The following is a 25025-nucleotide window of genomic DNA, read 5'->3' as shown; positions in this document are numbered from 1 at the left end:
ACCAAGCTATATAACACAGCATCAAGTTAGTCTTTTGCTTTATAGAAAATATTTCAGGATATCTAGGGAACTGGATTGTATGGTCACTGACAGAATATGCATTTTTTTAATTCTCTGCTAGAAACTGAGTTTGAAAGGCATTGAGGTTCTTGCTTCATGTGTCATTACTCTTAAAATGCAAGGTGTTACTGATGTCGAAATGTAAAGTATGTTATTCAAGCAAGTATTGGCCTATATTTCTTATTTATTCCCACAGCTGTTTGTTGAAGGGGGAGACTATCTCAAAGTTATCTACCTCACCAAATACCGACCAATGCTGTGAAGGCAATGCATCTGAGAAGTTGTCATCTGTAGAATATCCTTTCAGAAAAGTTAAAGATGTTTCCAGGGATGATGACCTTAATGATGAAAAAGGTACCTCCTTTTTAGTACAGAAGCAGCTAACTGAAAAACAAAAAGCATCCTCATTTAGAAGTAAAAAAGGAGCAGAAAGGGACTCTAATGATTCAGCTATCATGGCTCATATCAATAAAAATGATCAAAAAATGGAAAAGCTGGATGATAGCACAGAGCAAGCTGGACGTCAAAAACAGACTTCTAAGGGCTCTTCTCCTGATCATTTTAAGGAGAAAGATGAACCTAAAACCTTCATTACAGGGACAAGAATGACAAAAGCAAAGGTGCCAGGAGATTTGAGTCAGCCTGCAAATAGCTATCTAGAACGAAACAGAGCTCAGTTATCCAATAAAAACACTAGAATGGATATCAATGGGAAGGGCCATAGTTCTCCAGAAAATTTTGCTAAAGAAATGAAGAAAGACATAGTGTATGGAAACCTGCCATCAGCACATCTAAACCAAACAGCCAAGAATCTGAAGAGAGAGACAACCTCAGCCTTGCGAAATCATGAGAAATCGTCAGTGGAACAGCAGGAATTTCTGATGGTAGCAACATCAGTTGGAAATCTCACTAAGATGAACACACATACACCACTTTCTTATGCTGAAAAGAAATGGCACAGTGCTGAGCTGTTAAGTGCTGGAGTGTCCAAAACAGCCACAGATATGCTGGGGAACTGGCAAGAAGATGATGAAAATGAGATTTCTGATACTGACAGTTCCTATTCTGTAGATTCGCTCTCCTGTGCTTATGCAAAAGCTTTTGCAGAGAAACTGGAACAAGAAGATTTCAGCAGAAATAAATGTTTTGCCAACCCAGAAGATTCTGAGAGCGATGACAGTCAAATGTCACAAGACTCTCTGGTAGAAAAGGAAAATAAAATCAAAATGCGAAATAAAAGCCAGTTTCACAAGTTAAAGGCTCCCCATCAGCCAGCTAGGCTTTACAAAAGCAGAACTGAACACCATCTTTCATCTTTGGTGACATCCTACGCATCACACAGGAGGCTGGGAAGGGCCGAAAGAAGCTTTTCTCTGGACAGCTTGGGTGATGGAGAAGAGGTACCAGCAGAAGACCCAGTAGAAGAATCCAAATCTGATTCATCTGATGAAGTGCCAGCAGAGATTTTTTGGAAGTTACAAACTCCAACATCACCAACTATGCAGACTGAGGAAGACTGTGAGTCCAGGTTCTGCGATAGAGATACAGAAGGAACAAGTTACAACCTGAAGCTGAATAGTTCCTTCTATTTGGACACTAAATCACAGCCTGCTTCCAGTAATGCTTGCAAGCAGTTTCTAAAGGAGGCAACGGTCTCTTTTGTACAACAAGAAAGGTCACTTGATAGGCGGCTATATTATGGTCTTCCTGCGGCTGCTCAGTCTTCCTGTGACTCAAAGGCTGAAATCAGCAGCCCCAGAATAACACTACCTTCTTCCCATGGAAATCTGGAATTTCAAAACGCTCGTCTCTACTCTTTGAGCAAACCAGAGGGTTGGCTGAAGAAAGATGACCTAAAACAGTCAGCTGCTGAATTTTCTTTTGTTTCTGGCTCTAAGCAGATACACAGCATTACTCATTTATCGCATAGTATAAATGAATTAAACTCAGCTTTCTCCTCTGACACATCAGAAATACCTTTACCTGAAACAACAGCTGCAAGCAGAGTTTCTGAGAATGGATCATTAAATAGGATTACTGAGGAATGGACAAATGCTAATGAAAATTCTCCCTTGGAATCTCAAGACATAACATCCTCATTTGTTAGTTCAGTAGGACCAAGCTCTTCGTTTGTTTGCATTTCAGCAAAACCTGATTATTATGAACATTCAACGTCAAATCATCCTGAACAAGAACAACTGAATGAATTATCTTCTTACAGGTCTACCACTGAATGCACACAAACATTTGGCTGTTTGGAAAGCACCTCCACTGCAGACTGCTTGTCACTGGTACCTGGAAAAGAAGAGGATTCTCTCCCTACAACTCATCCAGAGCTGCCAAAAGATCACAATCTGGAAAAAGCACCTTTTATTTCTGTGTTGCCCGTGCATGTTTTGGAGCAGAGGAATGGCTGTGTAGATTCAGATTTAGAAGATGATTTCTTCAGAACTATTGAAAAAGATGACCTAGATGATGACTACAATAGCTTGACAGAATCAAAGATAACAGATTTGAACACTGGGAGTGCATCTGTCAATTCACCTGCTGCTGAATCTTCCACAGGACTTACTTATAACATGGCCTCAACACAGAGTTCTGCAGTAAAACAAGTTCAGTTTGGAAACCATGTGCAGCTTTTTCCAAGAAGGGAAATGCCAACATGTTGTGATGAAGGTTTCTTTCTCAGTAACTTAACAAATCAGAACTGCTCTCTAGGAAGCATTTATGAGTTTCAGGTATTGGCTAGACAAGGAGCGGAATCAGCTGTTACGCTAGGTCTCAGGTCTGGGGAGAGTAATTTGGAAACAATGCAAGATACAGATTATGAACAAATATCTGCAGAAGAAATAACCATAGACACAGATTTTTCCTCAAAGAAGGTAACATATAAATGTAATCCTTTAGTTCTAGCTTACAGTGCAAGTTATGACCAATCTGCAACACCAGTAGAGTTGTCTCAAAAAGAGAAAATCTGTATGGAAACAAGCATGGATAGCTTGGCAGAGATTGTGTCAGAAGCACCTTCATTCAGAGATGATGAAGAATATGAACCAAAGGATCCGGAGTTGTCTTCATCAAATCATTACAAATTCAAAAGCAAACCTGTTTCAAAAAATTACTCCCCTGAATGTGTGCTAGCAGATGGTCCTGTAGGCTGCTTATCCCAACATATTTCAGAAAATTCTACATTGTGCACTGACAATATAAGAGCAGAAAGCAGTGAAAGCGATTCTCGGGTTGTAGTTCAGAAGGACTTTCTACCCAAATATAAAAACCTAATGGTAAATGAAGCAAGTTACCTCACGGTGAATGTAAATGGGAAGGACACTGAGTCCTTCCCTGCTGCTGTTTGTGAGAGTACAGATAATTTGCTCCCAGAATCCAATTCAAGTGTATTTTACCAAGCTTTACCAAAAGTTAATCTTTTTCAAAGTGCTTCTGAGACTGAAAGTTGTGATAAATTATTGGAGCATGCCGCAATAGTGAAAGGAGATCGTGATGCTACATCTAATCATACTATGGAAGTCGGTACCACAAAAAGTTGTTCTGACATAGATTCCAATGACCTTTGTACCACATGTTCTTCAGAATCACCAGGGGAGAAAAACAGTATGTATAAGCTGACTGACATTTCTGTGGAATTTGATGCAACCATTCAATTGGAAACAAAAACAAAGAATAAATCTTTACTTGAATCAAGAGAAGAGAAAGAAGCCTGTTTTGAAAGTGGTTGCCCAGAGGACATTTTACTTGTTGAAGATCATGTAAACTCAGAATTCGGAGGAGTATTTGAATACAACACAAATAAGTTGGCTGCTGTTTCTCAAGAGGAGAGTCTGTATATAAATAAAGAATACAAGTTTTTAAGAAAAACAGAAACTGATCCAGAAGAAGCTATGTTTCCTTATCAGAATGCAAAAGCCAACACTGATGAAGAAGAGACAAAGTTAATGAATAGTGCAGTCAACTTAGAAAAAAACATGTTGGAAATTAAATGTGGACAGGTAGAAAGTTTACCTGACTACCCAGTACCCAAAGCCCAAAGTGTAACTGCAGATAGGAGTGCAGAGAATAAACCTATTGATATTGTAGCTTCTGAAGTTCAGTGTGAGGTTTATACAAACCTGTGCCTGACACATGAAGAGGCAGAGAAAGATGAATCACAGGTAGGTAGCACTGATGTGGAACACACTCGGGAATCAAAAGCATTCATGTGTTCTGATAGCTGTCTGAAAACAAACAGCTTTTGTCCAAAAAAGAAAAGTGAGAAAATAGAAATTGCTATTTATTCACCGGAGCTTTCTGTTTCTCCCCAAAACACTCCTTCAGCTGTGTGTTCCCATACAACAGATGTTACACAGGATACGTTAGGCTTCCTTGATGCTTGTGAAGGGCTTCTACAGATAAACAGAACAATAGAAAATGTGTTTGATATGGAGGACGTAGCTGCAACAGTACTAATCACAGGTAGGCAAGGAAATAGTTTAGAAAAAAATGAAAATGAAAAGCAAGTAGAGTCTAGCAATTTACCGGAACATTTTATACCGAATTGCTTACCCCATGCAAACTTTGACCAGGAAAACAATGTTAGTGGATGTGAAGTGGCTGAGAGTGAAGAACAAATTATCATGACAAACACTGAGGGACCAACTATGAAGCACAAAGTCATATGCACAGACAAAAACGTTTTATTTCCTGAAGAGTCTTCAGCTCTGCATCAGATGAATTGTGATAGAGATGACAAAGAAGAAATTTTAAATCAGTATGAGATCCCTGAAAGATACCTTACAGCTTCAGGACTAGAAGAGAATGTACTGTCAGTAGATGATTCACAGTACTGTGATCCTACTGAAATGAGGGAAGATGGTGGCTCGGCGGACCGTGCTACAGATGCAAGAAACACGGTGATGAGAGATACTGATGTATATGAGTGTTCAGTTGATGATAATATTAATATTGACAAATATACAATTGGGCAAGAATCTAAACATCTCCACATTAAAGAGGACAGCCACACATATATGAGTTGCTCTGTGCAATATCCTGAGCATGGCACTTCAGAAAAATTGAACAAAAGTATCATTAGAAAACGTGAAATTTGTGGATTGGATTCCATAGGCTCCAGACTTGGTGATGAGAAAGTGCATTTGATGAATCTAGAACAAATGGACAAAACAGACAGAGAAAGGCAGATGTTTTTAGAAAACACAGAGGAGGTAGAACTGATCATTCTACAAAACCTCAATGAACTATTCCCTGAAAACAAAGACGGTTGCCATGATGACAGCAGATTAGATGAACTCTTAAGAGAAAGTCAGTGGGTGTCTACCAGCTTTTCTGGAAGCAATGTAAATACCAGCAAGCAGCAAAATCCACCAGCAACACTGAAGTCTACCAAAAACATCCATGAAGATTCAGATAAAGACTCTCTGTGTCAGTCTGTAAATCAACTTTTCTATCTTGGAGTAATTGATAATTCCCATGTTGTTCCAGATGATCCCACTGCTTTGAAAGGGCATACAAAACCATCTAATAGCTGTGCTGGAACAGGAACGGTTCTTCCTTACTATGAAACACTAGTGGAGAATGAAGTCTGTGTCAGTACTCCAGGTAAAACAGTCAACAAAGAGGGAGCTGACACATCTCTTTCTGATAAAATTCAAAGTAGAAATGAAGCTTTCCCACAAAACAGGACTGCACTGGACAGACAGGAGGAAGAACCCGTTGTATGTAACAATATACCCAATTCTGCACCTGGGCAACCTGTCAGTAAGAACAGCTCTTCTGTGCTCTATTGTGTGGGCGGTGATGAATCTGAAACTGTTGCACTTAAGCAAGGAGCAGAAGAAAATCCATTTTCCGTGGAAAAAATAGATTCATCTGAAGATAAAATTCAGGATAACAGCAACTCCAATGAAGAACCCAGTGTGGATTTAATGGTTAATAAAATATCAAAAGACTGCTTTAATTCCATAGAAGAACAATATCAAGAGGAAAAGGATATCATCATGCCTGATTCATTGCACTTGGATAATTCAAACCTGCTTTCTTTTTCAGAGAAAGAAGTGATGGAAGATGTAGGGGAAAAAGCAAAGCATTGTACACAGGAAATCTCTTCTCAAAAAATATTTCACAGCATTAATATGACTGAGACAGAACATCACTCAGGGAGTCCATCACAACATGACGACAAGGAGAAATGCTTAAACACAAGTTGTAGCATAAGAAGCAGTAAAAATGATAATGCAGGGTTTCCTGATATATCTGGGTATCAGCATGAGCCAAGAGAAAATCAGGGACACGGGACTTCAGAAGAGTGCTGTGTAGACTGTCCAGAGAGTGCTATTTCTGAGAACATTTCTACCCTTTCAGAAAGTCTGACCAAGTCTCTGTGGGAAAATCCACATTCTAATAAAGAGCTTCTAAATTACAAGAGCAGCCCTGGTCTCATGCATAGCCCAGTATCATTTGCAGATTTTTTGACTGACAGCAATGGAGACAAATGTAAAAATGATGCTGTTCTCTCTGAAGAAACAAAATACTTTGAAAGAGAATCAACTGATTTAAGCGTATCTGTAACTTTTCCCAATGTTCCTCAAAAAGGAGATGAAAGGAATAATAATTCTGCAGTAACAGAGGCCACAGATGCTCAGAATAAAAAACTCCCTGGTGAAGCTGTGGGAACAGATCAAAATGGGAAAATAACTCAAGGTTCTTTCCAGAATTGCAGTGATACAAAAGAAAACAAAATGCACGAGTACTTAGAGCACTACAGTAACACTTCATCGGGCATGCTTGCTGTTCAAAGCCTAGGGGAGATTGGCAGTAAAGAATCAAAGTGTCTTCCAGCCTACTTTGCAGAAGATGCTCCAACAGATAAACTGTTTCAAAGCTGTAAAAATTTCAGTGCTTTTGATACTTGTTTACTTGATGACTCAAAATCTCTAATATTTAGTCATCTTGAGGACTCACTTCAGGACACCATTTTGACAGAGCAAGTATCCTCAGGTTCTGCAGATGTGCACTCTGTAAAAGAAGATCTTCCCCAAACATGTGCAGAAGTTAATTACCCGTCCTTAACAGCATTTTCAGAATCTTCTTCAGCTGCAGATATAGACCATGGTGTAACTGGCACATGTGGTATTTCACATACCAGTATATTAAAGCATCCTCCATTTGCTGTTTTACAAATGCAAGACACTCAGTCTGATAAGTCTGTGGTATTTGATGAACCAGTACACGCTTCAGGAAGTATTTTACTTTCTCTTGCAAAAGAAAACAGGCATTATCCAGTATCAGACACAGACCCTACTTTGTATGAAAATTCCACTGTAGATGTGGAACCTGTATATGGAAGTAATTGTCAACAATTTGACAATGATATCAAAGTTGATCAGCACCGCTGGGGTAAAGTTCTAGTGCAGAAAGCTTGTACAGAACACACAAAGAAAGTTTCAGATGACGCTGATTCTCTGTCATTACCATCATTACCTCTTTGGGATACTGGAAGGTCAATTCTGGTTGAAGAGGGACAAATGAGAAAAATACTTAAAAGAAATGAGGAACAACTGCATTCAAGTACTGAGGCTAAACAATCTGTAGTAGAGAAAAAGCAAAGGAAAACAGTAAATAGAGAAGCTGAAAAGCAAACTGCAGTATCTTCAGATTCTACAAGCAAATTAATAGACCCACAGGATGTAATGGATACAGATTTTCCAGGAGATGTTAACGTGGATCCTGAACACACGTGCGATTCATTTGGTCCAGCAAAGAGCAGAAGCAGTGATCCCAGACAACTGTATCACACTGTTTTAGGTTTTGAAAAAAGTCCTGCAGATCTGCAAGGCAACTGTCATTATGTGCCTACAGGTGGTGCTAATCCAGGTCAAACAAATACAGATGCTAGAAAACGGATTGTACTTTGCAAAAATAATGCAGGTTCAAGTATTGATGCTGATGCAGACAGTTGTTCAACAACAGGAGGTGATACAATGAAGAATGAGACTCTGAAATCAGAAAGACTGAAGTTTTATTTAATGAATAATGAAACGAACCCCTTAAAATTTTTAACAGAAGACCATGATTTGCCTATGCAAGAATCCAAATTGGTACAATTCAGGAGTAAAAGGTCATGGTCTGCTATCCAGAATACAAACAGCTGTACACGAAGTGAACAGAGACCTTACCTACAAAGTCATAGACTATCAGCCCCAGCTATTGCTGTGTTCTCTGATCTAGATTATACTTCTGAAGCTTCATCTAAGGTAGATCCTTTGTTATATTCTGCATCTAAATCATTACAAGATTTAAATATGAGTGTAGAACCTCCATCACCAACTGAAGAAGATCTTCACGGAGTTGAAAGATTTTCAAAGCAGGAGCCGAAGAACTTTCTGCAGGTTAAATCTAAACCCAGATTTCAGCAAAGAATGACACAGACTAAGAAGCTTGCAAACTGTGATCTAAAAAATGTACATTATGCAGCAAGAACCCAAAGCAGCCAGTCTTCAAAAGACAGTACTGTTCATCCTCCATCTTTACTGCACACAGCTCACAGCTCTGTGGGTGCAGAAGAAAATACCCATTCAAAGACCAGTTCTGTAGCTCAATGTAGTGAAGGGAGAGCTGAAGAAGCTGGATACCAGTCAGGAACAGATAAGTTTTCACAAGACAATAAAGATGCAATGCATTTTAATTCAAGTGATATCAACCCATATATTCATCCGTGGCAACAAGATGAACTGTGCAAGATTGGTTGGAAGCAGTATGTTTTTGGAAGTGCAAGTGATGTGTCTTGCAATCAAATGCCTTTAAACCTGGACAGTCGTAAAGTTACGAGATGTTCCAGTGTGGACAATGGACTGAATTCTCAGAATTCTCCTTTTCATTCTCATCTCAGTTCATATGCTACTGCGAAAGTTTTGTCGAGCACTTTAAGCAGCATTGAAGGCCTTCAAGGATGGGATGTCAGACAAGGCTTCGAATCTGCTTACTCAAGTGACAGTACCAAGCAGTATAGCAATGTATCCATTGAAACACTGAAAACTAACACAGAAAATAACACTGCTGAATTTGAGAACCCTTCAGTGCAGCCTGGTAACTCTGCAATGCAGGTTGATGAAATTGTACTATTATATCCTTCTGAGTCAGAAAGGTCTTCCAAAAAATCACCAGGGATTACATGTGAGCAGGGAACACAAACAGTGGCTACAGCAAGGTATAAAAGGCAGAGAAGACACCAGAGAAGCTACACAGACATTTCTGCCAGAAAGCAGGAAGCAAACAGAGATTTACTTCAGCAACATTCTTCTTGGACAAGCATGCAGAACCTGTCCATGCACCTGTCACAGCTTATCCAGAACACTTCTGAGCTATTGGGAAACCTCTCCCAACAAAATATTATAGATAATGAACAAAATGCCAAAATAAGCCAAAGAAAAACTGAAGAAGGTGCAAAAGCTGCTAGGTCAGATAGCTGCACTCAAACTACAGCAGATATAGGCACTCAAACTGAGACTTTGGAAGAACCTCGAAGTAAACATGAGGAAAAACAAGTGCAGGTAAAAATGGAAAACGAATTAAGGGCAGCTCAAGCAGCAGACTGTGATTTGGAAGGAGTAGTTGGAGATGTAGGTAAGGTTCCCAAAAGGAAGGAGGAAACTCTCGCTCTTGAAGAAAGAGCACAAGAACAAACAGAGATGAGAAATCTGAACAATCCTGACTTCCATGACAGTCTTGACAGCATTTTAGAAGATTCCTTTATGCGTCTGCCTTTCTTACCCAGAGCATCTACTCCGACCTTAGATTTTCAAAAAACATTGTTAAATACACAGCAGAATGCTGCTTTTGCTAGTACCAGAGTTTCATCTGTCACATCATCTTCACTGAGTTCAGGGAAAGATGATTCTTCATGTACTGTTGTTAGCAGCCCTACTAATAGCACCTTTCAATCTCCAGCATCTTGTACTCAGGATAAAAGAAGTGTTAATGAACCAGAGGTTCCAGTAGAAAGAAAACTTCGTTACAAAAATACACTGTTAGTGGATAGGGCCTCCTCTCCTATTCTTACTCTTAGTGCTAGCCCCAAAAGCCAGAATGCTTTCAGTAGGCCTGCCTGCTCTATTAAGGAACCTTTGGGATATTCCGGTGATGCTTTAAGTCCCCTTCACAGTCAGAGAAAGCAAAGGTCGGGTCCGCAGTCTGGCATGGAACCTCACGTGGACAATTTTTCACAGACTGAAACAGATAGCGAATCAAGCACTTCTAGAGACAGCAAGGGTGTAAGAAACACATCTGGAGGTTTCTCAGATAAGAAAGCAGCCAAAAAGTTTTTAGGAAAGGATGGTTCAGAAGATGTGGAACAACAGCATAGATACACTGTTGGCGCACACACTACAATTTGTGCAAAACGACTGTATCACTCCAGCAGTATGTTAGAGGTCTCTGGCCATACGGAGGTTTTAACAGGTGATGTTAGAGACTGCAATCCACTGGCACGTTCACTTCGTTGCACGTACGTCACAGGGGGAGGAAGAGGCTCTTTAGGTGGAATTAGACATGAAAATTATGTTGGTAATTCTGATTCTGCTTTGATTCACAACTACTCACCTCCAAAATCTGACTTACTTTTTCATCAAAAAAGTACTGCCACATGTTTAAGTAAGGCAAACATTAATGAGTCCTCAGAACCTCTGGTAGAAGCATCTTCTCTACAATTTCATGACTTCTGGAAAAATGAAAGCAGCTGCCCTCTCCTCTCTGATGTGAGTGATGTGCAAACTTCCTTCCAAGATGACAATACAAGTTCTGTCACAGAAACTGAATGTGACACTGAAATTCCTCTGAACAAAAATACTTTTGTAAAGCCTTATAGGCCTCGGAGCTACAGTCTTCGTGACTTACCCATACACAATAAATTCAGCAACTGGTGTGGTGTGAAGGGCAGTCCTCCTGCTTCGTTACTCAGCCTGAGTGGCAGTGTAACTGACTTACAAAGTCAGGCAGAAACTAAGCCTGGAAGCAAACAAGCAACGGAAATAGAAGGGAAATCCCAGCTTTGTGACAGCAGAAGCAGAGAGATTGAGAGACTTCAGCGAGAACGTGCTCAGATTATGTCTGGCATACACCTGGATCTGCATCAGCATCCCCTTAGTGTGGAACTGACCGAAGCAAAGCTGAATTACGGCATTGGGGAAACGGACGCGCTGCTGAGGGTTCTGCAGAGTGGAACTGCAGATGACCTGATGGCCATTCCAGTAAAGCAACAACTTTATGAAAGGTAAATTACTTAGAGTTGTATTAATTATTTTGAATTCATTTCATGTACAACTTCATGCAGGATAAATAACACACAGTAAAGGGCACTTAATCGCTTGGTCACACTGAGTGAACTATATGTGAAGAAATACAGTATTGCAATTGTTTTATATATAGTTAAATAATGCGTTTAAAAGAAAATTTAGAGGTTACTTAAAGGAAACAAGGACAAGTATAAGATTCAGTGTAATTCAAATCTAATGTCAGTTTTAAAATTTCCAGTAGCTCTAAGAGTGGTCATGCATACCTGGTGACCATGCAAGTGTATTTCATTGACTTACTGCAGTGTAAAAATAATCAAAGCATCTTGTTTACACATCTCTTGCTTCTGTGAATAGATGTTGCTGTGTGAATATCCAAAACCAACATGTAAATGCCCATAAATACGCAGAATGAATTATGAAAAAAAGAAGTTCCTAAATTACGATTGGATTATAGAAATGTTTTGGAAGTCGTAACTAAAAAAAAACCAGGAGGAGCTACGTTATTCTTCTTCCTCACTTTTTCTTTTAAGACATTACAAGCCCTAACCAAGACCTTTGTATGCATTTCCTACTGTTATAAAAGCAGTGAAGTTTTAGAATTTCTGCATCTCTTAGCATGTGACTGAAGGGCGTACCTGCAGGGGGAGTGAACATTATTAGATTCCTATAATTCTTACATTACAAAGCTACCTAGTATTTAAGGCTTTCAAAAAACAACTGAACAGAAATTGTAACTTTGCAGGGTGTACTTTGTCACTCTAATTGTGTTTCTCTGACAGACACATGAGGACTATTGAAACCCTGAGGAAGGAAAGAGAAAAAAGGCTGCAAAGATACCACAGAAGCCGAAGTCTGAGTCCTCAAAAGCATTTCAGTCTGTTGCAAACACTGGATGCAAGTCACAGGGATCTAGAGCTCCCTAGCAGACGCCGAGAATATCTGCAGCAGCTGAGAAGAGATGTGGTGGAAAATACAAGGTAGGGCATTAGAAACCTCCCTTTCACCTGATGATTATTAACAGTGCTTGCAATGCAAGTGCATTGATGAGACTCCTGTGGCAGTTGTCTCAGGATACTCAGTTGTCTCTCAGGAGAAACATGTACTATTGTTCAAACATTCATTGAAATCTTCCATCAAATTTATTTCAGTTTGTAACAAGAACCTGATTTATACATATAATATATAGGAAAGCCAAGGATTCAGTCTTGACTCATTATACACTGTTATATTGTTATATTATGTGTGTTTTCTCCCACTTACCTATCCTTACAGAGTTCAAGAACCAAAAAGAAGAAGCATTCAGCACCCTTCAGAGATTGAACTGATGCTCAGAGACTATCAGAGGGCACGAGAGGAAACCAAAACGGAGATTGCACGAGCTAGGGACAAACTTCGGGAGAGAGCTGAGCAAGAAAAAAGACGTATAAGGGAGCAAATATTTTCTCAGTTACAGAAGGTGAGAGTTACAGAGGAAATTTTTTTGCATTGTACACATTGATGCATGTTTTTTAAAGAAACTTCTGTGGTTCAGTAATTCTCCTGTTTGACATAATGCATAGAAAAAACTAATAATTAAATGCAAATTTGTGCTTAAAACAATCTCAGTAATACTGAATTGATGTACTGATCATGCTTCTGAAGTACATCCTTCTGGAGCTGTTGTTTCTTGAGCACAATTTTTCTGCAAGAAACTTTTTTCTCATTGGATCAAGCTTACAGACACATCCTGCTGGGTACATGCCCAGTCTTTGGAAAACTTTAAAAAGGTAAACTTGAGTTTATTTCAGCATGTAGTTAAACAGAAACGACATAATTGTTGTTTTGTTTTGTTTTTCCTGTTTCTCTTTTTAGACTGTCCTGTGTATGCATGTTTAACCTGTACTTTTATTTCTGCATTTTTTTACCCATTTTGGTCTCTCTGAGTGTGTGAATTTTTCATCATTACTCAAGGACAATACCTTGGGAGGTACCTCTTCTGCCCAGTTACTGACTGTACTTTCATGCCTTAATCTTTGTCACTGCCTGAAAATGCAGCATTAGTCATAGCTGCAGACTTCCTCTCCTCATATGTGCATATGTGGTGAACACTCATTTCATTGCTGTCCACCCTTTAAGGCACCTAGAATTCAGGCACCTCCAGTAGATGACTGGATCTTGCTATTTACTTTAGACCGTATCTTATCTGCTTCCATATCTGTTGTATGAAACATCAAAGTACTTCAACTGTGTTGAAAAACAAAACTTAAAACCACCCTTGAAAGTATAAATCTTCTTGCGGTTCTCAGTATTTTCTTATTAAGTAATTTGTTCTTAATCTCTTGGGCTGGCATTGAGTTGTTGCATTGGTTGCAATAAAACCTTCAGTATTTACCGGCAAGTTATGCCAGGCAAAAAGTAACAAATGGGACTAAAAAAAAGATCTTTTAAATATTTTTTCCCCTTAAACATCCTAGAATTGGTTTGATAGCTTGGAATCTTGTAGCTAAAGAACAATGGCAGAGTAATCCAGATTTTCCTAGACTGGTGGGTTTTACATGGTGGTTTGCTCTGTAGCTCATATGATCTTACCAGTTCAAATGAGCCTGCTTGTTTAATACCTTCTGTATTAAGCAAAAAGCAACAGCCTCTGTCCTGTCAATACACCTTGAAGGAAATCGGACTCCAGCTTATTCCTCTTTCATCTTTTAGTGTTGTTACTGATTTGACTAGGTGTTGTGCAAGGTAAGTTTGTGTAGTTTTATTTGTGACTCTGACATCTATTACAGGAAGAAGCAAGGCTGAAGACTCTTGCAAGTACAAGCACTTTATGTACAGAATCCAGCCTCAGCCTCTCCTCTGGCCCAACATCTGGTTACAACAGTAGCAATACTGCTGCCTATGCTGCCAGTAAACTCAGCAGCTGGGATGGACAGGTGAGAAAGAACTGCCTTGTGAGACTCCTAATGCTTCCACAGTAACAGAGAGAGAGAACAAGGACAGAAACCTTTTATTCTGATGGTTCATATTCTGTTGCAGCTATCAAGCAGGGCAAGTTTGCGTCAGTAGTGCGCAGACGGGTTACATGGGGTAGAGTATTACCACATAATTGCCAGAATACAGTGACTCTCGTTTTTTCTGAGATTTTTTTTTTTGTTTAAATGTAAGAGCCAGTGTGTACTGTTGACATCAATGCCACTATCTGTCACATTTTTAGAAAGAAGGAGCATTTGCTTGTGGTAAACCAGAATCTGGTATTTTCGCTGTGCCTCCCTCAATGAAGAAAGATGCACAGATTGATTTGAGAGTTTGTGTGTGTGTAAAAATGAACTTGTAAAGTACTTTTTAGAGTAGGTACCTATGCTAGCTTGTCACACTTGGTTTGCTAAACTTCCAGAGTCGAGCTACCCTTTCTTAACCTAATCAAAGGCAAAGGACTTATCCTATGATAAAGAGAAAATTCCAGTCTTGTAAAGCACGTTTGTCAGGAGTATTCCACTTGCTGTGTAACATTTTATTTTTCCTGGTTCAAACCAAAAGCCCCCATTTCTGCTGTTTCCTAAACCAGGTTTCTTCTGGAAATGCATTGCTTTCAAGAGATGCACGAGGACGTTCAGCTGTTAGAAACAGTCAACTTTATATGTTAGAGCAACTACAGAAGGATTCAACGTTGGGTAAGTAAATCATACATTTGCTTATGTCTGAGTTGTATCCCAAAACCTAATGATATTTGTTACTTATGGAAATCCAAATCTAATTTGATTCTAGTATTTTGAGGCTGTCTTTCTATTACATGAATTCAAAAAAATACTGTCCACCAGTAGCTAGAGTTTGGAAAAGTAAATGGAGATTTGGTTCTTTTGTTGTTGTAACATAATTGTATAGAGGCTGGGAGGAGAATTTCTTGAGCAAACCCAAAAAGCATGGGGCTAAGGCTGCAAAGAATATAGGACCATACATGCAAGTTGTTATTTTTGTCCCCAAAATTCACGTTGTCTATTCTTCTTCAGATTGTTAGCGTGTATGTGGTTAATAACCTTTAAAGTTGAGTGATGTAAAATATAACTGCAGTGTAATTATCAACACATAGATTGTCTAGACAAATAATATTATCAGTCGTTCGTCAGGATTGTGTGGATCAGTTGCTGTAATAGAGGGTTTAAATCCCTGTAAACTGCTTAATATTACACCTTCTGCAGCAATTCAGTGATTGTTTTCCTCCTTATATTTTCCACTTACAACTTTTTTTTGTCTCCTGCAGAAGCCAGTAGAATTCACCCACCCCTTCCTTCTAGTAGCATCAGCTGTAGGTTCACCCATGGATTAACTATTTCAGTCAGCTCCTCTTCAACAAAAGGATACGAAGATTTAGCCAAACATATCTTAGCCAATGCTACCACTGAGGTGAGTAAATAAGCACTTTTTGATTTTTCTTGTATGTCCTACTGGAAGTTGTACTGAAAGTGTGTTGGACAAGACTTATTTTACACTCCCAGCAGCTACTTGTTAGGTACAGAGGAGGACACTGATCAGTTTTAAACGTGGAAGAAGGTGAGGCAGGCTGCAACAGTGGAAGAGCGGTTCAGGAGAGTGTTGCATGTTAGCTGAAATGCATCAGTGAATCTGGTGAAACTGCTGAACTGAACTCTTCTAGTTCCCAAGGATTTGTGCAGTGCAGGTTTTACATATTTGTGTAACCATGTATGACTGTGTAGCCAGAAGGAAAGCATATAAACTTCATGTTTCAGGTCAGATAGAATCACTTGATTAGGAGATATGTGCTTCCCCACTCCCTGTTTTCTCACAATAGCCTAGGATATTGTATATTATATTGTATATTAGGCACATATAAATCCTGTTTCAGCAGAGAGCATGAGATGCAAGTCAGGCTGGCTCTTAGTACTCCCAAAAGATTACCAGCACTATAACACTAAGTATTTATTGTAAAGCCAAGTGAGTAGAAGACACTGTAACAGCATGCAAGAGCTGAAGACAATATATAATTTATATGACTTTCTCTTACCTCTACATTTGTCATTGTTTTCTAAGGTAATGGCAGCATGCTCTCATAACCTGAGGAATCTCTACATGTGCCAAGCAGCAGGTGGTTGGAAGTAAGTTTATGGCAGGTCTTTATAATGGGAGATTTTTAATGCAATTTACCCTTTTTTGTGCCAAGACTTTTAATTTGTGTTTGACAGATACCAGTGTACAGAAAAAGAGGTGCTGGTTTACTACAAAGTTTTCCCTTCAGCAACAAAGCATGGATTCTTGGGAGCAGGAGTGATAGAAAGACCTCTCCCATCTGTGTGGGGACTAGTGAGAGATCCTGGGAAAAGGCATCTGTATGACAGAACCATCAACACAGCTCGAATACACAAGAAGGTAACCAGCCACATCCAGCTGGGTGAGTATCACACAACCAACTGACCAGTACTATCATTAGGTACTGTCTCAGCTCAGACTGTCAACCAGGAAGAAAGTTAGAGGCATCTTATTTCAATTTTTCCAGTTTGAATAAATGATTTCATTATTTGATAAGGGAACTTCTCTTTTGCAAGACTTGTTCAAAGTACAGCTTGTATTAAACGGATGTTGCAGCAGTACAGATAGAAGCAGTGGTTAAAAGCCAGAAGATCAGTAGAATAAATCTTAAGTGACTTGAAAAAGTAGTATCTTAATGACACATACTGTTTATAGCATATTAACTAGAACAGCTGCAACAAAGAGTTAAAATGCATTTGTACAGTTGAGGGAAGTTGTGAGAAGTTAAACTTGTCCAAGCCTAATCCTTCCTTTCTTTCTTTCTTGGATGCTTTTTCCATAGTGTATTTAGTGACTGATACCTCCCTGTGTTACCTAAAGCAACCCCGGGACTTCTGCTGCATCACTGTAGAAGCCAAAGAGGTAAAATGCCTGTTTTCTCTGAGTAACTCTTCTAAACTCATGGTTCAAGGAGAGAAGGAAGAGAAGTTAGTGCTGATAATTCCAGAAATGGCAGTGGAGGAAGAAAAGCTATACTGATATGACGCAAGTGAATTATGTATAAAATCCACTTGCAAGTGACAATCATGAACCAAGCCCTATTAGGCAGTAACATAATTGTTACAGCTTATTCTGATCACAAACAAACAGGATTCTATGGAAACAAGAGCTTATTTAATAAGTAATATGAGAAATACGTGTCACAGTAAACAAAACATTACTGTCCATATAAAAAAAACTCAGTGTCTTCTTTACACTTTCTCACATGCAGGAGAACTTGTCTGTCTTGGCTATTCAGTCTGTCTACGATGCTTCAATGCCTCACCCTTGTAAAGACGTGGTGAGAGGAGAAATTCTGCCAAGCGCCTGGATACTGGAACCTGATGTAGTGAATGGAAGAGAGATCACCAGAGTTATTTACATGGCACAGGTAGGATTTTGCAGTATGTCCAACTCTGGTTACTTCCTACCTCTGAAATGTAACAGCTTTTTACATCTAAAGATATTTATTTATATATATATATATACGCACGCACACACACACACACACACACACACACTATAATATATATAAAATACATTAGTATATATTACATTATAAAATATATATATAGCATAGTTACATATATATGTGTGTGTGTATATACACATACACACAATATAATAGAAATACATTAGTATATATTATATATATAACATTTATATATACACATACACACAATAGAAATGTATATATTACGTATCATAATTATAAATTATTATATATTATATTTATTGAATATTATAGTCAATATTCATTTAATTATATAATGTATTATATATAGTTGTATATTTATATATATTAATATATATAATTATATATTACATTATTGTATATTGTATTTATTTTATATTTTAATTATATATTATAATATTATATATATATTTATTTCTATTATATTATGTGTGTATGTGTATATATACACACACGTTATATATATTATTATACTATATATATAATATATATACTAATATATTTCTATTATGTTGTCTGTGTATATATATATACACACACACACACACACAGCATAGCATAAGAATTGTATTAAGTGACCATAGAATTCACCTCCACCTCATGCCCTGAATTACTGTACATCATGTTAGATAACAGTTTTAGGACAGTGCTTTTAAACACTTCATCCCATGTTTTTCAGCAACTCAACCTGCATCCTTGGACACCAAAGCTCTTCTATAAATGCTTATTTGCAATTTATTATGTTACATTCTTATATGGTGAGCCAGTAACTTATTCATCCAGTGATATAGACTGGAGAGTCCTGTTTGCATTTTCATCTTGTTATAAACATAGGAGTCCACCTTGGTTATGTTGTTTTCAAAATGCATGACAATGCTTATTGTTAACTTTCTTCAACAAAAGTCATTAAATCCATGCACCTAGCAGATATAAAAGAGACGTCAAGACAAGGATTCCAGTTAAGAATTAGAATTAGTCATCTGAGAAGTAGGCTGCATTTGAGACAGCAGTTCCAATCACCTAGAAACATCCGGAAGAGAACACCATGGTCTTCTTAACTTTAAAGGGCTCAACTTAGAGATAACTTCAAAGAATTGATTCCATTTATAGGATTTTAGGACACCATTTTTAAAATATCAGCTTTAAATAATCAGTGTATGCTTTTTAAATGCATATACGTAATGTATATGCATTTTACAATATACATTTTATATTGCTCTTTAATTAATACATGCATAAGAATTTTCAGCACCACTGTTTCAAACTAGCAATACTTAATCTAAGCTCAAACTCAAAACCAGTGTGGGTGGGAAAGCAGTATCGAATACGCCAAGCTTTGAATGTCCATAGAGTATTGGGAAGAAGAGATATAAACCACCATGCAAATTGCAGCATCAGAGCTATTCCAGGCAGTATAAATGTTTTGTACAAAAATGGGTACAACACGCCCACAACCACATACCTTTCTTCCACTTTCTACAGGTGGATCTTGGTGCTCCAGCTATCCCAGCAAGGCTCCTGAGTTCCATTGCAAAGCGCCAGCCTCTGGTCATTGCTCGACTAGCCCACTTTCTTGCTAGTTAGCGTTTAGAAGAAACCAGAATATTTAAGAGAATGTGACAGATCATCAAGAGACGCAAGCATCCATAAGGGTAATGTAAAATACCAGCTCATAAGACAGGCACAGTCAAACCTTACTTGAGGAGTCTCGTTGGTAACTTTGGACTATACAAAGGTACAGTTTGGAAGAAAAGGATCATTTTAGCAAATGCTGCTTAGAAGAAATCCAGCAAGTTTTTAAATGGGGAACCTGTCTTTCTGGAGACAGATGTGGAAGAAATCCCTTTGGAGCAGTTAGGAAGGCGTGCTGCCTCTACCTACAGCAGAGAAAGAGAATTCTGTTTACAATATCCAGGACCTTACATACAGAAGTGTATTACTTTGTTTTAGTTTTTGAAGAGTTGTTATAAAGATCAACATTCTCTCTTCAAGGAAGTTTAAGCAGTGGTGAGAAAAAAGCAATGGAAACAATTAAACGCAGTAAAAACTGCAAACAGTACACGCATGGCTTGAGAGCTTTTACAAGTTCTTAAGCAGAAGTGCAAGGCCACTTACTGATACTGAGATAAGTATCAAATGCGGAATTCCTCAAACAGTAATGATATGATAGCACTTGCCAGGCTAAATGATTTACTTCCCCTTGAAGGGAGGTCAAAATCAGCACGATATCCACTAGCCACCCTACACCCTGGCTAGATTTTTCTCATCTAGTTGGCTGACTACTTCCAGTAGGCAGCGTAAGGTGTTTCAGATTGCCACTACACTATGCAGCAATATTGCAAACCACCACACCTCAGGACCAGTTCTACTGCACTGCAGATTTAGGTGCTTTGAAGTAGAGAAACCAAACTGACAGTTGTGAACAATAAGACCTTGTCATTAATAGGGAATAGTACTGAGTAATCAGCTTGTTGCTAGAATTTCAATCCCGCAAATGAGAGTAGCTCCAGCACTTTTCCATAATGGCTTTTTCCACCTGCCTTTCTATACTTAAGCACACCCAGAAGCATTAAGAATTGAAAATCTAGCGCAGACCATGTTCTTACCATCACGCTTCTGTTCACAACATGAACAGCTGTCTTCACAGCAGCGAATAGAGTCTCCCCATTCAATTACCTCATTTCTGTTGAGCTTTGTCCAACAATCCTGTTGTTAGGCTTTACATGCTTGGTCACACATTCCTAAAATGAAACAAAACCACAATCAAATGTCTAAATAACTTCATTTAGTTCTTCAGCACAACAGTAAAGAATCATTTAGATATCTAAGCAATAAAAGCTGCTATAATATTCTTTCTTTAGCTCAAGAAAAGCCCACATAGTTCAAGAAGCTGTTGCACTTGAGATTTGTCAAGTGAGAAATGTGCATTCAAGCATCCACCTTACCATTCGGCCTCTGCTACTTTAACACACTTGCAGTAAGAGACATATTTCCCCAGCACACAGTGAAGCTAGTTGCACTTCTCACCTTTGTGTCACAAGCCAAGATCTACTTTTAACTATAACTTTGCACAGGCGTAATTTTGGCTCTCAGCTTCTATGTTACTTCCTGTCATGAATAGATTAAGTTTTAAAACAGAAGACGGTAGCTGTTTTAAATTGATATTTAAGAAAATAGCAGTTTTGAGGCATACCAGCAAGGCTCTTTCCCCCACCCTTCCCCAGACTATACCAGGTAGGAAAATAGGTTTCACTTTATAAATTTGCTTTGCTTTCATCTTTAGGTGGTCCTGGTTAAAAGTTACCACCACTGTATTACCATGCCCTTTTGAAGAGGCTCAGCCTTTTCTTAAAAGCCTGCCAAATTGAGTCATGGCATGGTTTGCTTCCAGCGTTACGCATCTTCCATGGCCCCAGCAGCTGCACAAAAAGACAGCTTTCCACATTTGCAACCTGTCATACCTTTTTGTGGGAAGCAAAAAATAAAAAAAAAATAAAAAAAATAAAAAAAGAAGGTTGTATAAGGCAATATATAAAAGCCCTAGAAAAAGTGAGTGGAAACTGCAGCACAGGGTATTGGCTCCGTCCCCTGTGCTGCTTCCAACAGATTTCAGGCAGAGGTGAGGGAGGTCCTCATACGCTCTACAGGAGATTTGCTCAGTGCTTCGCTTCTTTTCTTTTATTTTGGACATGGCACTAGTGTTAAAGCAGTTTTGTAGGAAAAACATCACGGGGGACTCCTGTTGTTCAACGATACCAGTGCCTATGAAGGATAATGTCTTATTGTACAGTGCATCAGATGTTTATTTTTATATATACATAAGATTGTTTTTTCTATGTTTACAAATTAAGTTATTTATATATGCTTGTTTTGAAACGTTTTTATATGCTATCAAAGCTAATTTTTATTTTTATCGGTATTAATGTAACTTTTTTTTAATACAATCTTCACTTGATACTAAAAAGCCTATTTATATGAATGTTTTCATTTGCAAATATAACATTTTATGGTACCTGTTACATATGGCATTGGTTTGTTTGGAAGGAAGAAATAAAAACCTAGCAGATACCTAATCTGTTAATCTACAATGGGAAAAACCCAACTTCCTGTAAATTACTGCTGAGCAGTAGATGATCAGACCAAGTGTCTTGTACCACCTACTGTTGCATCTCTGCTCTTAATCAAGATTGCTATTTTCATATTCACAATAAATGGTATTTTCTACACAAGAAAGAACCTGTGCCGTGTGGTATTTTGCTCTAGTTCAGATACCTGCCTATGGAACTGTACTTACACAGGAAAAGGTGCTGTCCAAAGTGGACATTTGCACTGGATTAAGGAAAAAAATATAAAGGCTAGCTTGTGATATATGTAGTAGGGGTCCTACTGCTCCAAGTAGGAATTTGTGGCACATGAGCCAAGCAGCTAATCACTCCTTTAATTTGGTTTCTGTGACTTGGTGCCTAGTCCAAGCAAAGGGGTTTTTGTTTTGTTTTGAAACAAGGCACTGACTGAAGCATCTTACTGAGGCTGGTTACAAAGCTCCTGCGACCTGAACATCTATAAGGGAATTAATACAGTTCAATTTATCTCTCAAAAGATAATGAGGAATAGTCTGCAGTAGGAAAGACAGATTCAAGGAAGGCTGCATGCTCTTACCTAGCCTGCGATGAACTCTTGTTCCTACTGTCCCTCCAGTGCTATGCAATTGTTTCTAAGGCTGGCTATAAAGTCATGTGTCTGCCTTTACATAGTAACCACAGAATGTCCAGGAACTGTATTAACTGCACAAAGATAAAAGGAAATAAAAAGAGGTATTTCTTACCTGCTGCTTCCCACTGAAGAACTGGATTCTGCCCAACAGGGCACAACTGTGCACTCTGGTAGTAGTACACTGGTCCTCAGGCCTGGCCACCTTTCAAAGGAAAATTTCCAGGCACGTTGTGTTAGAGAAGGACAATTCAGGTATGTTGAGTTCATGAAACCAGTACTGGCTAGGGCATCCATGCAAACAGTTTATATATAATACCCAAATAAAGTCAGTTTCAGAGACGAGAGCACATTTTTATCATTATTGATTCAACCTTCTCCCTCCACCTCCCATCATGTAACAAAATATACTTCAGTATAAGCAAAGCAATAGCATGCAGGACAGAAGTTACCATATGTTCTCTGCACGAGGCTTCATGGCAACGTACCTTCCTGTACCTTACCCCAGTACAAAGAGGTTGTACATCACCAGGTTGGACACAAAACAGGACATTTAATCATGTTTATTATGACAAACAACAACTTCAAGTGAGGGCTGCAGCAAAATGTCACATAATAGCCTCAGGGAGCAGGTATGAAATGCTATGGTATATTTGCTACTTCCATTTGTATTACCATGTCGTTACCATACACACAGCATGCCCACTTTCAGGAAACCTCTGCTTCATTCATGTCATTAAAAAAAATCCCTAAAAAAGGCACAGCGATGGCACTTGCTGTAGCTTTCAATACAATGCTTAGTCACCGAATCAGTATTGTATCAGTACAGTTCAGACTGACCTTCCTCTGTGGTTTCTCTCTCCATGTCACACAGTTTAACAGAAGTAACCTAACTTAGTCCTGGTTGTCTTTTTCCTCAACTGACTCAGATGCTTTTTCCAATTTTATACACAAAAGAGGTAAGGTAGCAAGAGAAAGAGCACTGGGCTTCACTTAGTCCAAAACACAGTATTTCTTTCTGAAAAAACAGCGTAACATCACACACCTAGACGTGCTAGAGGAAAAAGCATCCTGTTGCAGGAAAAAAATAAACTCCTTAAGAGATATCTACTGAGTAACTAATATTCTGCTAACCACCAGCAGTCCCTACCCCAAACTCCAGTTTAGAGATACTTGGAGGGTGCATGGAAGTCACACCCTTGGCGAAGATCTATCCACAAGGGCAGGAAGTGCCCTCTGGCCTCCACAGAAAGGATTCCTCTCAAACCAGCTCTCCAGAGGATGTCACACTGCTTTTTCACTACATTTTTTGTCTGGTCTTCCAGGCTGTAGTTTTCTTGCTGGAGCATTTCCTGTCTGATAAAACTCAAACTCAAGGCAAGGATTATAAACAACAGCGAATAGCAGCTACACGCCATTTATGTTCACATACTTTAAAAAAGTCTTAAAAATACTGCCATCTGCCTTCAGTAAAAAATATAATCAGATATCTTCTCCCTTATTTCTATTAAAAACCCAGGGAATTACAAGTTCCATTTCCATCAAGAGATGGAAAAAAACTTAAGCATCTACATCCTTTAAGAATAATGTCATCAATGTTCTGGTGTATATATTTAATATGGTTTTACTTTTAAAATGAGACTTAAAAAAATTAAAATCAATCCTCTGAAATTGAGCTTACAGTGAAAAATAAATATAGGCTCATCTCCATGTCATATGGGTTTTTTTTTTTCCCTCCCCTGACCGTACAGTCTGTTAAAAGACAGAAAGAGAAGAGCCAGCCACCAGGCAAGCTCTGGTCACAGAGTAACTTCTCCACTTGAACTGAGCCCTGGGTTTGGCCACAGTACAAATACAAAAGTGTTGGTGAGTCTAAAAAATGGCTGCTCTGAGCCATGATCAAGGTGCTTAAGGGATTTCTGACTTGGCAATCCACTTGCTGATGCGAATCCTTCAGCATAGTCACCATTGCAAAGTGTCTGTGAGCAGAAAGACCGGTGCAGTTTTTGCACAGACCTCTCATACACAGTATTCTCCCAGCAAGGGCCTCACAATGCATTCAGAAACTCTAAAAATTCCATTTGCATCTTCGTTAGTACTGTTTTTTTTTTAATCCTCAAAGAGTCCTTCTCCGCTAACTTTGTGCTGTCACGGTACCTAGCAATTGTCTTGTCAGTTCACGAGGGTTAGTCCTGGGCTCTTCTCTATGATGTTCTGAGGTAAATACTCGGGACAGCATTTCCAGTTCTTTTAGGAAATCCTGCAACAAACGGATACAAACCAGAGAACCTTTATTGGCAAGTGTCAAAGAGGCTTCTTATTTTTAGTTGAAAAGGTTACAAAGTTAAACATGTTGATGGTTGTCCAGAGCAAAATCTGACGCTACAACGACGACTGAAAGATGAACGCCTGTAGGCCAGCGAGTTCAGTTCTTCCCCCAGACCCTCACCCTTCTCAGAAAAAGACCACATCACACA

General features: G+C 38.7%; 2 protein-coding genes across 8 annotated transcripts in view; one reads left to right on the top strand and one right to left on the bottom strand.

Annotated features, from left to right (window-relative positions):
- Nucleotides 1–22074, top strand: part of STARD9 (StAR related lipid transfer domain containing 9) — a 107481-nt gene extending 85407 nt beyond the window's left edge. For all 7 annotated transcript variants that reach the window (XM_084521374.1, XM_084521373.1, XM_084521372.1 and 4 more), the window contains 11 exons: nt 257–11341; nt 12143–12340; nt 12636–12819; nt 14129–14275; nt 14908–15013; nt 15601–15743; nt 16389–16453; nt 16541–16746; nt 17167–17246; nt 17596–17754; nt 19321–22074. In XM_084521374.1, the coding sequence (XP_084377500.1) occupies nt 257–11341; nt 12143–12340; nt 12636–12819; nt 14129–14275; nt 14908–15013; nt 15601–15743; nt 16389–16453; nt 16541–16746; nt 17167–17246; nt 17596–17754; nt 19321–19422 (12475 nt within the window). In that variant the 3' untranslated portion in view covers nt 19423–22074. The remainder of the gene's footprint in view (nt 1–256; nt 11342–12142; nt 12341–12635; nt 12820–14128; nt 14276–14907; nt 15014–15600; nt 15744–16388; nt 16454–16540; nt 16747–17166; nt 17247–17595; nt 17755–19320) is intronic.
- Nucleotides 22075–23095: 1021 nt separating this feature from the next.
- The window catches only part of CDAN1 (codanin 1), a 25753-nt gene continuing 23823 nt past the window's right edge, over nt 23096–25025 (bottom strand). Inside the window, exon 28 of the mRNA XM_084521380.1 lies at nt 23096–24808. Within this exon, the coding sequence (XP_084377506.1) occupies nt 24683–24808 (126 nt within the window). The 3' untranslated portion in view covers nt 23096–24682. The remainder of the gene's footprint in view (nt 24809–25025) is intronic.

Source organism: Aythya ferina, assembly GCF_964211825.1.
Source record: "Aythya ferina genome assembly, chromosome: 5".
NCBI lineage: Eukaryota > Metazoa > Chordata > Aves > Anseriformes > Anatidae > Aythya > Aythya ferina.
Note: the sequence above shows the minus strand (reverse complement) of the source record. Positions and strands in the feature narration are given on the sequence as shown.